The sequence below is a fragment of the Periplaneta americana genome, chromosome 1 (genome assembly GCF_040183065.1).
Source record: "Periplaneta americana isolate PAMFEO1 chromosome 1, P.americana_PAMFEO1_priV1, whole genome shotgun sequence".
Lineage (NCBI taxonomy): Eukaryota > Metazoa > Arthropoda > Insecta > Blattodea > Blattidae > Periplaneta > Periplaneta americana.
Genome location: NC_091117.1, coordinates 18,239,013 through 18,254,397, shown reverse-complemented (window position 1 = coordinate 18,254,397; position 15,385 = coordinate 18,239,013). Strand labels below are relative to the sequence as shown.

Below are 15,385 nucleotides of genomic sequence, written 5' to 3'. Positions count from 1 at the left end.
GAGAAAATGCTACTTAAGCAACAGATATACTTTTATTCAAAGAATTTATATAATTACTTGTAATTACAAAATATAATGGAAACATTTTACTAATAGAAATTTTAATTTTAGTATTGACATAGGTCTGTGATGAAGGAAACATTTTTATCCTTATTTATAATCTGGAAGTTTCACTGTCACCATAATTAGTGGACTGATGGCAAACTCAGTTGATGTGAATTATTTATAAAATACCAACAGTGCTTCAGAGTAATTCTCCTCACTGATAGGAAAATCTATATGAAGAGTCCACTGCAAGAATGGTGGATGTCACTTTCTTGTCGAAAATGAACCAAGACTGTCAATGCATAGCTTAAGACATATAGAATGTACATAAAGAGTTATATGGCATTGACACTGAGAGTCATTGCCCAGTAATGATCGGAAAATCACAGTTAAGCTTTGAGCACTAAGCATTTCAAACTTTCAATTGCTTCTTCTGAAAAATGTATTCCAAATGACATCCATCATTCTTGCAGTGGACTCTTCATATGGGATTCAAGTTTCTGATAATGATAATTTAATAATGATGATGATAAAACTACAAACTATACTATTAGTAAGTTGCACTTCATATAGATTTTCCTACCAATGAAAGGAACCACAAAGTGTTGAATATTAGTAACTTGTATCTCATATAGATTTTTCTTTCAATGAAAGGAACCACAAAGTATAACTTATTAATAACTTGTATCTCATATACTGCAGATTTTCCAATCAATGATAGAAACCACAAAAAGATGGCTATTAGTAACTTGCACCTGATATAGATTTTCCTTTCGGTTAAGGGAAACAAATGTATTAATAATAATACTTTGTGGTTCCTTTCACTAAGAGGAAAATCTATGAGATGCATGTTACTAATAGTAATATTTTTGCAGTTTCTTTCACTGATAGGAGAATCTATGAGATTCAAAGTACTAATAGTATACTGTTGTGATTCTTTTCAGTGATAGAAAAATTTATATGAGATGCAAGTTACTAATGGCAAAATCTATATGCGATGCAAGTTGCTAATACTAATACTTCTGTGGTTCCTTTCACTGATAGGAAAATCTATGAAATGCAAGTTACTAATAGTAGTACTTTTATGGTTCTTTTCACTGGTAGGAAAATCTATATGAGATATAAGTTACTAATAGAATAGTAATATTTTTGTGGTTCGTTTCACTGATAGGAAAACCTATATCAGATACAACTTACTAATAGTAATACAATTCCTGACTCAGAATTTTTCAGACAAAATTTACTGGCTTTCTCATCCATGTTAGAATACAACCACAGTCTAGCATATACAGTCACGAAGCTTGAGTTTATGAGGGTACTAGGAACAATAGACTGTGCAGGTACTATTTCGCATTGTCTGTAATGAGGTGATAGTAGTGATCCTAGTGGTTAGCAACTATCTATGGGTGCATATTTATTACTAATTGAGCTTCGTGACTGTATATACTAGACTGTGATACAACTATGCTATTTATTACCCTTACTTGTTATTGAGAGTAATTTATACTGCCTTAAGTCAAAATCAGAAATTTATTCGAATTTTGCCATGCTAGTCTGAATGCCAGGACGATGTTAATTGACCCTATGTAGAGGCGTTATAAATCAGCCAACCATTTGGAGTTTTGTTGACTTTTTAAATAAACCAAAGATGCTGTGTTTATTTGCGCGGTATTTCTGCTACGTTTCATAAGGTAGATGGCTTTGTTCTTCTCAAGATCCAGGGCATCTGGCCACTGTAACATATTGTCGAAGTATGAAGGTTGGTTGTTTTAAATTCATACTGTGTACCATATAGTCCCTTCAAGTTATATAGCTTTGTTTTATGCATTTGTCCATTCACCTTAATATTTTGATTTTGCAATTTTTTCTTTATATTGTGCAAGAAGACCTGTACAAATCTAGTCTTTCAGGTGAAGCTCCCTGTAAAGCAGATTTAAATAATTTCAAGGGAAAAATTGTTCCGGGGCCGGGTATCGATCCCGGGACCTCTGGTTGAACGTACCAGTGCTCTGCTAACTGAGCTACCCGGGAACTCCACCCGACACCGTCTCAACTTTTCCCTTTATATCCACACAACTCACGTGGGTTGACGAAACGCCAGAGACCCACATCGAGTGCACACAAATTATTCAAATATGCTTTACAGGGAGCTTCACCTGAAATACTAGATTTGCATAATATATACGTCACTGTGTACGTTAACAGAAAACCACAATTCCAAGTCACACAGAGATTGTGTGCACTCGATGTGGGTCTCTAGTGTTTCGTCAGCCCACGCGAGTTGTGTGGATATAAAAGGAAAAGTTGAGACGGTGTCAGGTGGAGTTCCCGGGTAGCTCAGTTGGTAGAGTGCTGGTACGTTCAACCAGAGGTCCCGGGATTGATATCTGGCCCCAGAACAATTTTTTCCTTGAAATTATTCAAGAAGACACGTAGTTTGGACTACTTCTATTCAAGTGAAGTACTTTATGCAAAAACTCGAAATGTTCGAAGATTGTGTCTACAGAATGGCGCATGAACAACTGACATATTTAAATGTTTTACTATACCTTCATTTAACAACAAAATTCAATTACATTTTAAACACAAATTGTGAGGAATCTTGGAAATAAAGTCCACTGCATTAATTGTTCAGTCTCATATCCATTGCTGCAGACAGTCTCTTCAAGGTTAGTGCACATTTTTAATTACCTTGCATCATAACATTTGTAGGTCATAAGCTGAAGAGTTTCTCTTTTATTAACTCCGTACAAAGAATCGCACATATTTAAATCTGAGCTAAGGGGTGGTCAAAAGATCCATTATTATGATGTTCTGAGTGGTGATTGGAAATCATATGATCATTCCTTGCTAGGGTCAACCAATTGTGAAATACAGCTTGAAATTTTCTTTGAATCACGATAATGTGTTTTGATTCAATATGAAAAATTACTGTTTTGGCACATGTTCAACATGGAAACGTCCATTTTTGACCATCAGAATTTTCCATGAAACAGCACATGCATATGGATGGCATGCGATTATGGTACACTTTTAATGTACTTTGGAAATGTGTTAACTGTTTATGCGCCACCCTATACCTTCGTCTTCAGGTGAAAGAAAAGGAGAGAAAGATATTGTGACTTTTTTCCCTCACTTTTACCACCATACACCTGTCAATAATGCGACTTTTTATTTCCTAATAATTCACCCTACAACAATGGGTATTCCACTCAACACAGCAACACGATAGTCGTTATTGCACTCCACACAACGACAATGACAATACACGTGTATTATTGAGAAGAACAACAATGTACTCCTAATTTCAATTAATGTTCACAATGTACTATGTGCAGAACAAAACTGTCAGTTCTCAGTTCACAGTTCACTTGCCTTGGCTAGTTCTTCTAGCTCACTGTTCAAGTTCACTGTACATCATACTCAGGTCTTCCAGACGCGTCGCCCTCGCCTGGACGCTGCCACAGTTATGGACTCTCTCTCTCATGTTCACTGCACATCGAACTCAGGTCCACCTTGCACGCTGCTGTCCAAGACTTGAAAGCTGACTGACTGAACACTGAAGCTTTTATTTATTAGACCATATATTCTCGGACCTTCGATTCGCGTGACTTGCAGAATCTCCGAGAGAAATTTTCTTGTCCACACCTGTGGAGTAACGGTCAGCACGTTTGGCCGCGAAACAAGGTGGCCCGGGTTCGAATCCCGGTCGGGGCAAGTTATCTGGTTGAGGTTTTTTCCGGGGTTTTCCCTCAACCCAACACGAGCAAATGCTGGGTAACTTTCGGTGTTGGACCCCGGATTCATTTCACCGGCATTATCACCTTCATATCATTCAGATGCTAAATAACCTAAATGTTGATACAGCGTCGTAAAATAACCCAATAAAAAAAAATTTTCTTCGATGCTTCCTTTGCTCTCCCTGCTCCACGCTGTCATCGAAGTTCTCCTCCCCTTGCCCCTTACTGTGCTATAACGCATACCGAATCTCGAGTTTCCGTTTCCCCGCACCTTCCTTCTCACTGGATGCACGCGAACCCCCTGACGCGACCAGAACATTCCAGACGGGTGCCACAATATCTTCAATGGGTTCAGTACAAATAGCTGAGTCCATATGACTGGCAACTGAGAAAGATATGAGGTACTGTAAAAAATAAGACAGCAAATACATGAGAACAAAACACAAAACTGAAAAACATACTTGGAAATTGGTAATAAAATATAACGGAAGTGAAAGCATGAATATACAGGGTTCCTATAATTTAGAAAATCATGGAAAATCAGTGAAAATATTAGGATCCATGGTGGTCAGGGAAACCCTCAAAAAGTCATGGAAATGAGAAAGTTCCCCAATGATCCACTGTTATAGCACTCTGGATAGCGATTGGAAATCATATACGATCATTCCTTGCTAAGGTCCACCAGTTGTGAAATATAGCTTGAAATTTTCTTTGAATTACTATGAAGGAGGATGCAACCTGCCAAACATTACGAGTTTTTGTACACAATTTAATGAGTAACGGGAAACGTGCAAGCTATGCCCCTTGTAAATAATCCTCCATTGCTTTCCCCGTCATTTAGAGCAATTGTATTGTGTGAATGATAGCTATTTCCTTATCTCACAGAATCTACACTAATTCGTTATACTGCGACTTGGAGCTAGTATTCAAATCCACATCAATACAAACTCACCGCAGTTTATTGCAAGTTAGAGCAGCTAGATTCTTCACAAAGCTCTGCACCTCTCAGCCTGCACCTCCTTCCAGCGGCTTGCATTCTATTGTGCTTGAGAAAGCTTCTGTGGACTATATAGAAAGCTTTATAAGGTAAGGAACACATCATAGCGTCAGTTTTCGTTTTTCCTTTCTTTAAAAATCTTAGCAAGAAACCTACATTTATGTATATGTTGGATTTTACTTAGCACTGTTGTTTTATAATCATACATCATGCTTGCAGAAGTAGTTGTTTAGCAACAAGTCGACAAGTAAAATAGAAGTGATAAAAAATTTTTTGAAACAGAGCCTCCGGGCTAAGATGCCGTGGTCTACTGGTGCTGACGTTACCAGACGTTTCGTCTACTTCTACGGCAGACATCTTCAGTGGTTAGGTATCCTCGGTCGAAGTCTTCTGCTCGGGATACCTGTAGCAACTGATGACATGACTGGTTGCTCGTCCTTATTTATAGCGCCGAGACTTGGTGTTCCGTTGTATGCGCTATAAATAAGGACGAGCAACCAGTCATGTCATCAGTTGCTACAGGTATCCCGAGCAGAAGACTTCGACCGAGGATACCTGACCACTGAAGATGTCTGCCGTAGAAGTAGACGAAACGTCTGGTAACGTCAGCACCAGTAGACCACGGCATCTTGCCCGGAAGCTCTGTTTCAACTAGACACTGGCCGTGAAAGCCTGCATGCTAAGAAAAAAATTTTTCTTTCATAATATAGAATTTTTCTTTTATAAAATTTCTGACAGACTTTTCAAGTAACTCTTTGCAATTTACGAAGTTGCAGTGAAATATATATAAAAAAGATGTGTCTGGAAATCGATGCAATGAATTTCCAATGACTGTTCCTATCTTACAACAAATTGCCAAATAACTCTTTCTCATACAAAAAAATTGCGCCAAAGCTTGTATTCAAAATAAACTCAGTCTTAACGTCAAATTGAGCAGGTTCAACTGTCAGTCAAACAAAATTATATCAACAGATGCTGTAATTTATTTTGTGTATAGCAGAGACTTTCAATAGCTGTATAATTTTCTCAAAATTTGATTTTATACTACAGAGTTGGGCAGATAAAACCTGCCCGTCTCATCTCATTTGATTTGAAGCAAATTTTTTCCAAAGAAATGTAATAAAATGAATAAATGAATGTGTCCTGTACTAACCTTCATAGTAGATGTTGAAAGTACCGTCCACCAACATCTAGACACTTCTGTGCACATCTTAACAGGTTCAGGTTTCTCATGTGTGTTAGTGCGGATGCTATTCCTGATGTTATCCTTCAGTTCATTAATAGTTTTGCTCGTACACTTTCTCCTTCAAGTATCCCCATAAATAAAAGTCTGAAGATCGATGTGTGGTGCGCTATGACTGTGAAACGCATTATCAGTCCAATATTCTTCAACACCACAGTCAACACGGATGTATACTTGACCTTCTTGGATGAATTTTATCCCCAACTAACAGAAGAGGAGCGTAATTACTGCTTCTTTCAACAAGATGGAGCAACATCTCACATATCTGAGAGGTCACGCGTATTCATCAGATGTTCAAGAGGGGACTGTGAGTAAAGGCTTGTGGCCACCACAGTCACCAGATTTGTCGACATGTGGCTTTTATTTATGGTGGTACTTGAACGGGAAAGTGTATGAGCAGAATGCCCATACTATTGATGAACTGAAGGATAACATCAGGAATAGCATCCGCACTATCACCCACAAGGAATTGGCACATGTTTATATGAACCTGTTAAGACATGCACAGAAGTGTCTACATGTTGGTGGAGGGCACTTTCAGTATCTATTATGAAGGTTAGTACAGGACACATTCATTTATTCATTTTATTCCATTTTTTTTTTTTTTTTTTTTAAGTTTGTTTCAAATCAAATGAGATGAGACGGGATGGTTTTATCTGTCCATCCCTGTATAAGTGCTCCAAATGTTGTCATTAAATTAATATTTGTGTATGTTTAATGCAATAGCTATGCATAATATTTTTGTTTTTCTCATAAAAAGTATTGTATGAGAACCATGACCATCTCGTTGGTCCCAATCTGAATATGTTTATTTTCTTTGTTAGGCATTTGAGAAAAACAAAATACATACGTTTGTGGTTTTGGAACCAACTGTTATTATTCAATTGTTTATATAGGAATTTGTTGTTAGCAACAGTCAGACTGTACAGACATCTAATAGTGAAACTGATCTTAATGCTCCAGTACATTTAGTAATTTTTGAGGACTAAACTGCAGAATTGTCATATCTAAACTGAGAGAAATATGTGACAATAGTGATCTACTGATATGTTGTGTTGGTTTATATTATCAGAGGATAGGTTTATGACATTTTTGCATTTAATTGGACATTTATGTTAATGCTATCTCTTGTGCAATTTATGTGACTATAGCTAGTTATGTTTGCTCACTTGAAATACAGACTTAAATGACTAACGAAATGATAACTAACAATGTGTTAATTGTTAAGTAAACAACACTAATTTAGTGGCCCACTAATTTTAAATATTCGCTACCTTAGGATATAAAGATAAAATAATTTACTTGTTTCTTTTGTAGCAACACAGCATAAATCATTTATTCACTTAAATGTTTATTACTTGTTCATTTCCTCGCATGCTTGCCCATTCATGCATTTATTCGCACATGTATTCATTTACGTGTTTATTTATGAATTAATTTATGTTTATATTCACATGCTTACACTGTTATTCACACATTTATCCACCACTCATAAATTGTGAAACATTTTATACTGTATTTACGAAATCTGGAAACATGCATATTTTGTTAATTTTTAATATTTATTTTCATGAAAACATCGAAAGAAAGTTGATGAAAATGAGAGAAGTGTATATGGGTGAATATTCTGAAATGGGTAAATGTATGTTCCGGCTGATTTAAGGAGTTTCTTGAAAATGTTAACTGATTACTTTTGCGTTTAATTAACTAACTCTCACATGTTTTATTTGGAAACAAAGTATAAAAGGATTAATTTTAAGATTTATAATTAAAAAATAACGTCAAACTGTAACTACGGTCCTTGTGTCCCCAACTACATTTTACTCTGTTTTACTAAGTTTTTCTCGGAATGTTTCGATTTCATTTCCTCGGCCAAGATTATAAAAATAAATAGTTAAAATACTTATGAAAGACAGGAATAATTGTTTGTTTAATTCTGAAAGGACACAACTTTAACGTAAAGTTTGTCTCCAAAACTTTCGTAACGCCAGTCCCTCGAAATAAAAGAGCTACACAAAAGACAATTTTGCTTCATGTGGTAAATTTTAACGGTTGGTAGTGATGAGAGGTCAACATGGCGCCAGTTGAAAAACTTTTCGTCCATTATTGTAATTTATTTTATTGAAAAATACAAAAATCATCACTGATGACTGAATGTTATGTTTTCTATTGGTAACACCGGTCCCAGGTGGCATTAAATATAGTTTGTATATACTAAACTTTCGTAGTATATGCAAAACATTACAATGTTTGTCGACTAAAAAATCTAACCTCCATGATATTTTTAACGATTTATTTTGTCAGAACTATTGCGGAAATTATACTAATTTGTAACAACTGTCCCTGTAACATCGGTCCCTTTATTGTGGGACGAGGTTTCATTTAACATACAATTATTAAATACTGGTGTATAAAGTAACTTGGAATATTATTTATGTGATTGTTTATAGGAAAGGAAAAAAAGTCTGATGATAAAAGTAGGAAATATGAAAGGGAGAAGATACGTAGGGAGAGGGCAAATATGACTGAAGAAGAGTTGCAGAAAAAAAGGGACTATGGCAAAGAATATAAAAAAAGAAAGAAAATAGCAGATATGACTGATCGTGAAAAATGAAATGTTCGAAGACAAGTGAAATCTGAAGTACAGAAGTTTAGAAGATACCTTAAACAATGGGCTGTAAGGGAAAGATAACAACAATCCCTTGGCTTTTTTAAATTAGAAAATCTCACATAACATTTTTTTTAAGCTCAACTGATACCAGAATCTTCAATAATAGGAGCAAATGTAACCAATGTGAGAAAAAAGTACACAATTTAATATAATATATTTTTTCCAGTTTTGTTATTCATATTTGCCCATTTCGGAATATTCACCCATATAACACTTTATATACACTGATATAAGTCTTTAATAATTTTTAGTGAAATAATGATTATGTTGTTGATTGAAATTTCTGCAGGAGTCTGTACACAGGCTGCGGTGTTATTGAAGAAGAAGACGCAGTACAATGTTTGGAAGAGTTAGACCACCCCACCAGTGCTAAGAGCAGCACAGCAATTTATGGTGGTTGCAACAACAACAGCAGTGGCGACTCTGGTCTGAGTCCTGAATCAGACATCTATCTGACTCCGAAGTCTTCACCGTCAGAAATATATCACCACTTCGACAGTGGACTGAGACTTGATTCAGAAAGCATCAGGAGCGAGTCAGAGAAGACTATCATCAACCTTCAGAAAACGAACCGGTCCTACTATACTATCGTGCCTGTGGATGAAGCTTTCATTGAAGAAAACGACTCAAAGTCCATTGAGATTAATAATGTTTTAGAGAAAGAATTGGCCGAACAAGATGAACTTCTGAAGTCCTTTCGTTCTATCAAGTCAAAGGAAGAAAAGAAGAGCATTATCAAGAAGATAAATAAACCCACTTCCCTGCCATTTTCTTCTAGTCAGAACACCAAAAAATATAAGCGTGGTTGTGATATAACATGTGCTCGGGTTAAGAGGGAAGGGAAGAGCTCGTCTGACTTCAGATTGTGCAATAAGGAGGATTCAACACTACGAGAGCACTGTAATGATAACCAGCCTAGAGCGCTATCCCTGAGAAAGGAGAAGTGTCCAGGTGATAAGCTTGAGAGCAGAGATAACACTATTCGAGAAGAGGGAGAGAAGGCTTTGTCAAAACTTAATTCAGTTTCTGGAGGAATTGGAAGTACAAATTTTTGTGTTGAAGCAAGGAACAATGCCAGCAGTAATGATATCCTTGAAGAGGAAGAGTTTATGGAGAGCCCGGGAGAGGGAATGGATTGTGAACTAGAGTGCTGTAAGAAGAAGGACCTCATTACTGACGACTTGTTGAATTTCCCTTGTAGCCCAGAAATGGATGCCAGTGGCGGTGGCCCTGATTCGGGTCTAGACACTAGTTCAACCGGTTGCATGCCTGGTGGAGGATTCAGTAGTCCTCGAGAACACACGGTGTCAGAGACATCTGGAGTCGATCTCACAGAAGCAGCCATCGGAGAGGACATGCCTCATGATGGTGATGTTGAACTGCTGCTACGAAAACCAGTGAAGTCGTCAACTTCTTCCTCTGTCTCTTCAGATGCTGGGACATGGGACAGCACTTTCCCATCAACACATTTCCATGACACTGAAGTGGACTCTGCGATAGAAGCCACTGACGCACCAGAGGGTAACAGTGGTGGTGCTTTGAAAGAGCCACAAACTGATTGCCAGAAGTCACAGACTTCTGCCACATTGAAAGAGGGCAGAGATTTTTCCACAAGGAAAACAATAGACTGTGCACAAACTGGTGATGAAGTGAAGGTTTTGCAAGCGCATTCAGGGAGCTTATTAACTGAATTGTCAACAGATGATGACAGCAGCCAACTCAAAAAGCATCATGCCGATTTAAAAGCAGAGGGAAATAAAGACGATGAGATTACAAAAGCCTACATCAGTGCTTCATCGAATGATACTGGAGGTGTTAACAATGTTGAACAGATAGGTTCACTACCTGCAAGTTGTGTAGACAAAGTTGTAGATGTGCCCCCATTTTGTTCTGAGACTGCACAAATGTGGAAAGTGGGTAAACAGAACAACTATTTCATCAATGCAGCAGATCTGGTAGATGAGACTGAGGTTTTGCTGCTTCCTCCAGTTGCTGTTTCAGAGCAGCAGGATAAAATGACAACTGAGACTGACAGTTCTGAGGTGGAGGCATTGCAGAAGTCTTCCAGCACAGCTTCTCCGTGTGAAGAAAATGTGTCATCCACTTGTGATCTAGTTAATAAAGGCATTACCAATTGTCTGAATATCAAGGCAAAATATGCTTCGACAGAAGAATTACCAATTGGGGCTCATCCAGAGACGTTTTCAGAGGATGTAGTGCCATTTCTTTCTTCTCATCTGTCAATAGCAGACGAGAATATGATTGTTAATAACTTGGAGCATTTGGCAGATAGCAACTTCCAGGGAAATGATGATTCGATTCCAGACTCGTTGATAATGAAGTTGACACCTTTGAAGAGTGGGAGCGGTAAACATGACTTACGAATGTCAAGTGGGCAGGATATTTTTGCAGAATTTCAAAAGGAAATAAAAATGACGGAACACTTGGAGCCTCATATAAATATTCGGAAGGTTCATGGTGGATGGAAACGAGGCGATTCATCCAGTTCTGAAGATATCAGTAAGAGAGAGAGCCAGTCATTGCCAACTTATATATTTTCTCATCCAAGTAAGACAGAAGTAGAGAGTAAAAATGAATCAGATATGACTGTGAGCACTAACGAGCAAAAAGAAGATATAGGAGTTACTGAGATTCCAGCAGCTCCTCCTTCAGATGAAACTGAGATCAAACAAGATGACGAAGGCCTCAAGGTGGAATCTGAATCTGATGAAAAGAAGGAAGGAGAAACTGAAGCAAGGCGTCCAAGCCTTATACGCAGGAACACTTTTGAATTGGATCCAGATGATGACAGACTAGCTCTGCTGAGACAAGAATACGAACGTCGGCAAGGCAATCTTTTGTTTCAGAGCTGTATCCCTCAGTTCTCAGGACATCTCACAGGCAGTGAAGGCTTCAGAGATACTCAGAGTTTGATGATGGTAACCACAAAAGACGAGGACTTGCATGCAGATGAACTGCTACAGAGATCACTTCCAGTCACAGTATCTCCGGATCCATCCCTCACAGAAACGATGTCGTACGTGTCTAGTGTAAATGAAGAACGAGTAATACCCTCCAGAGGAATGATTACAACAGAGTCTTCGAGTCCCATAGTATTGCCGTCTCGTGTGCTTTCAAGCCACGATATCCACACTCCTGACTCTCTCAACAATGACGGACCTCTGGATAGTCTTTTCCACACTCAGATGAGTCAGGTTGTTCAAGCACAACAGAGGTCAAAGGGTCGACAGCTTTACGAGCCTGTTTGTCCTCGTTCAAAGTACTCAGAAGAAAGCAAACTTGATGATCTCATAGGTACTGACGGCGTGGAGAATGACAAGGACAGAGGATTTGAAACTGAGAAGGATCCAGAGCTGGAGAGAGCACAGAGAGATGACTTAAAGAGGATGTCTAGCAGTTTTGACAACTCTATGAAGCCTGTAATATCAGGTGCACTGACTTGCAGCGATGTGGTAGTCGAAGATAAGAGATCGTCTGATAGCCCAAAGAAGCAAAAAAGGGATGAATCAACACCAATCGTATCGGGAGGTGTGTCAAGTGTAGATTTTGTTGCTCCTGCCCGCCCCATTTCAGATAGTCCCATCATGGCTCGGCGAAAGAATGAATCTGCACCAATTCTCTCAGGTGGGTCCACTGTGATGGTTGAACCTGAACCCGAAAAGGTGGAGCCCAAACCTATTGCCTCCGTTACCTCAGCATGGGTTGTAGACATGAGTGACTGCAGTAACGTTACAACAAAACCACCACTTGAACCAAAGAGACAGAAAAAGAGTGATGAAGTGAAAGATGCACCACAGGAAGTGAAAGCTACAGCTTTGGGTTTCTTTGTAGATCTAAAAGACACTCCACCAGATGGTCAACCAAGCAGGAAACCAGCATTGAGAGATAGAAAGGAAGCAGAGGTTCATGAGATGTCTCCTGGAAGGAGGAACTCTGGTGTGGGATTCTTTGTAGATCTGAAAGATCATACAGAACCAACCGAAAAGAGACAGTCATCAGAAGGAAGAGATACCTTCCAAGAGACCCAAAGTATTGAGTCAAAGCCAGCAGTAAAGCATCAGCCTTGTGGATTTTTTGTAAACTTGAATAAAACTCCAGTCAGTGAGCAACCAGTTGAAAACAAGAAGCCACAGGATTCAGAAGAAGAAACTAAGATCCCATCAGCAGACAAAAAGAATGCCCTGTTCTCAATGTTCATAGATATAGGTGAGAAACAAGACACTCCTGTGAAGCATGGAAATTCTGTTGAACCTATGAGAAATAAGGTGTCCTCTCCACATCTGTCATCACACAAAAAATTAGGATTTCGAAACCACACAGAGACAGCAACTTCTGGTCCTGAGATGAAAGCGACAGGCATGTCACAAGAAGGAACGGAAAGTCCAAAGAATACATTCATGTACATAGATGCTAATAATGCTTCATCTGAAAAAGCAGGCCTTGCTCCAGTCAAGTCAACTTCTCAAGATGATGTGGAACACAAAGAGAATAAGAAGCAAGGCTTTTTTATGTTCATTGAAACAGAATCGCCTGTCACCAGACGCAAGACATTGCCTTCAGGTCTGCGACCAAACTTAAATAGACATTCTTGGAATTTGGAGCCACGTACTGGTGAACCAGGTGATGATCAGCACAAAGGGAGCATCAGACGGAATCACAAACGTGCTCACAGTTTGTCAGTGGATAGAGGCAGTGTCTGCAGCCCCTCTGATGACAGTCGATCTTCCAGTTCTACATCCCTTGCAAAGAGCAAGATGAGAGGGAGTAGCCAGTCACTTCATGAAGCGACTGCATCGCCAGAGCAGGGGAGCTTGATGCAAATTGGGGAGGGAAAACAGATGTCATCGTCCTGCCATTGCAGACTTCCGTCTAAAGTCTTTGACAGATTACCGAAACGTACCTTGAGCAATGAAGGAAAATCAGAAAGTGGCAAAGAAACGCCAGATATCGATACGATATCAGAAGGAAAATTGTTAGGCGAAGGAAGTGTGAGGTTTGGAGACAGTTTCACTGATTCTGATGGAGCTGGTGACAGTTCTACAACAAAGTATTTGAGTTCAGACCCAAAAAGCGAAGAATCAGGCTCTGGAGTCGACAAACTCGTAAGAAATCTTAGTTCGGAACCTCAGAGTGAAAAGGAAAATGTTTGTAAAGATTCTTCCGACACTTCTTCAGCAGGTCCTCAGCATACAGAAACCACTTCAGATGTTGACAAAGGGCGTTCGTCTGCTGAAATAGATGATACTGTTAGTGCTTCCCTTGATAAAGATGACTTAACGAAGGGACCTGGCATAGACGCAAAACGAGACACAGAATCCAAATCGTTAGAAACTAGCTTTGTCAAGCTCTCAGATCTGGACAAGGAGCCTTCTAAGGCAGTGGATAGTGGAGAGGTGCTGCCTTCTTTCGCAGCGGCCAACAGGATGACAAGAAGCATTCCTGAGACTTCGTGGATTGAGAGCAAGTTACTGATGACGCGTTCAATTGGAGGAGGCACCAGCAGCAGATCTTTGAGCCGCCTGTTCCCACATTTACACACAACAATGACTGCCACATCATCTCCATCAAATATCGGCAGAAGCAAGTCTCCCAATGCGCAGACAGATGCAGACGACAATGATACGCAGATTTCTGAGACATCTGACTTAAGCAGCATGCAGAGCAGCATGGGTCCTTCGGGATTAGGTGAGTGTAAACTATGTTTACATTTTGATGTACAGTGAAACCTCTCATTTACGGACATCGAAGGATCGTAACAATCTGTCTGCATCTGGGAGGTGTCCTTAATTGGGAGGGAGGCGTGAACGGATGTTCACGCTTTAAATGAAATGTATGAGGGGGATCCAGGAAATAACGACCGTTTTGTTGTAATAATTAAAAAAAATATATTTATTTGAAAAAACAAAGTCTGTTACATAACTGAAGCTTCCTTTACTTCTCTACATAATCACCACCTACATTTAAACATTTGTCGTATCTGTTCACTAGCTTTAGAATTCCCGTGTTATACTCCTCTGCTGCCAGTTCATTAAGCCAGGTGTTCACTGTCTTCTTCAACTCTTCATCACTTCCAAAACGCGTACCACCCAGAAAGTCTTTCAGCTTAGTGAAAAGGTGAAAATCGCTAGGAGCAAGGTCTGGACTATAGGGCGGATGATCAAAGATTTCCCAACCGAATTGATCCAGCAATTCTCGAGTTGAAGCAGCAGTGTGCTGGCGGGCGGGTGTTGTCGTGAAGAAGCACAACTTCTCTCGAAAGCATTCCTCGCCTCTTGTTTTGGATGGCTCGCCGTAGTTTTCGTAAAGTCTCACAATAACGATTTGCATTGATCGTAGTGCCTTTTGGCATGAAATCCAATAAAAGAACACCTTTGTGATCCCAAAAGACAGTAGTCATGACTTTTTGTGTTGAGAGAGTCTGTTTGAATTTTCTCGGTTTCTTGGGTGATGAGGGATGATGCTACTGACGTGATTGGCGCTTGGTCTCTGGGGTGTTGTGAGACACCCAGGTCTCATCACCATTCACAATTTGATCAAGAAAGGTGTCTTCATCTGTGTGATATCGCATCAAGAATGTCAATGCTGAGGCCATTCTCTGAGTTTTGTGTTGGTCACTCAGTTGCCGTGGAACCCATCGTGCACAGATTTTGTGGTAGCCAAGATGTTGC

At 39.2% G+C, this 15,385-nt stretch overlaps 1 protein-coding gene across 2 annotated transcripts in view; it reads left to right on the top strand.

Moving 5' to 3' along the window:
- Window positions 1-15,385, top strand: part of LOC138709819 (serine-rich adhesin for platelets) — an 83,681-nt gene that overhangs the window by 21,309 nt on the left and 46,987 nt on the right. For both annotated transcript variants that reach the window (XM_069840647.1, XM_069840620.1), the window contains exons 3-4: window positions 4,671-4,871; window positions 8,986-14,402. In XM_069840647.1, coding sequence (XP_069696748.1) covers window positions 4,671-4,871; window positions 8,986-14,402 — 5,618 coding nt within the window. The remainder of the gene's footprint in view (window positions 1-4,670; window positions 4,872-8,985; window positions 14,403-15,385) is intronic.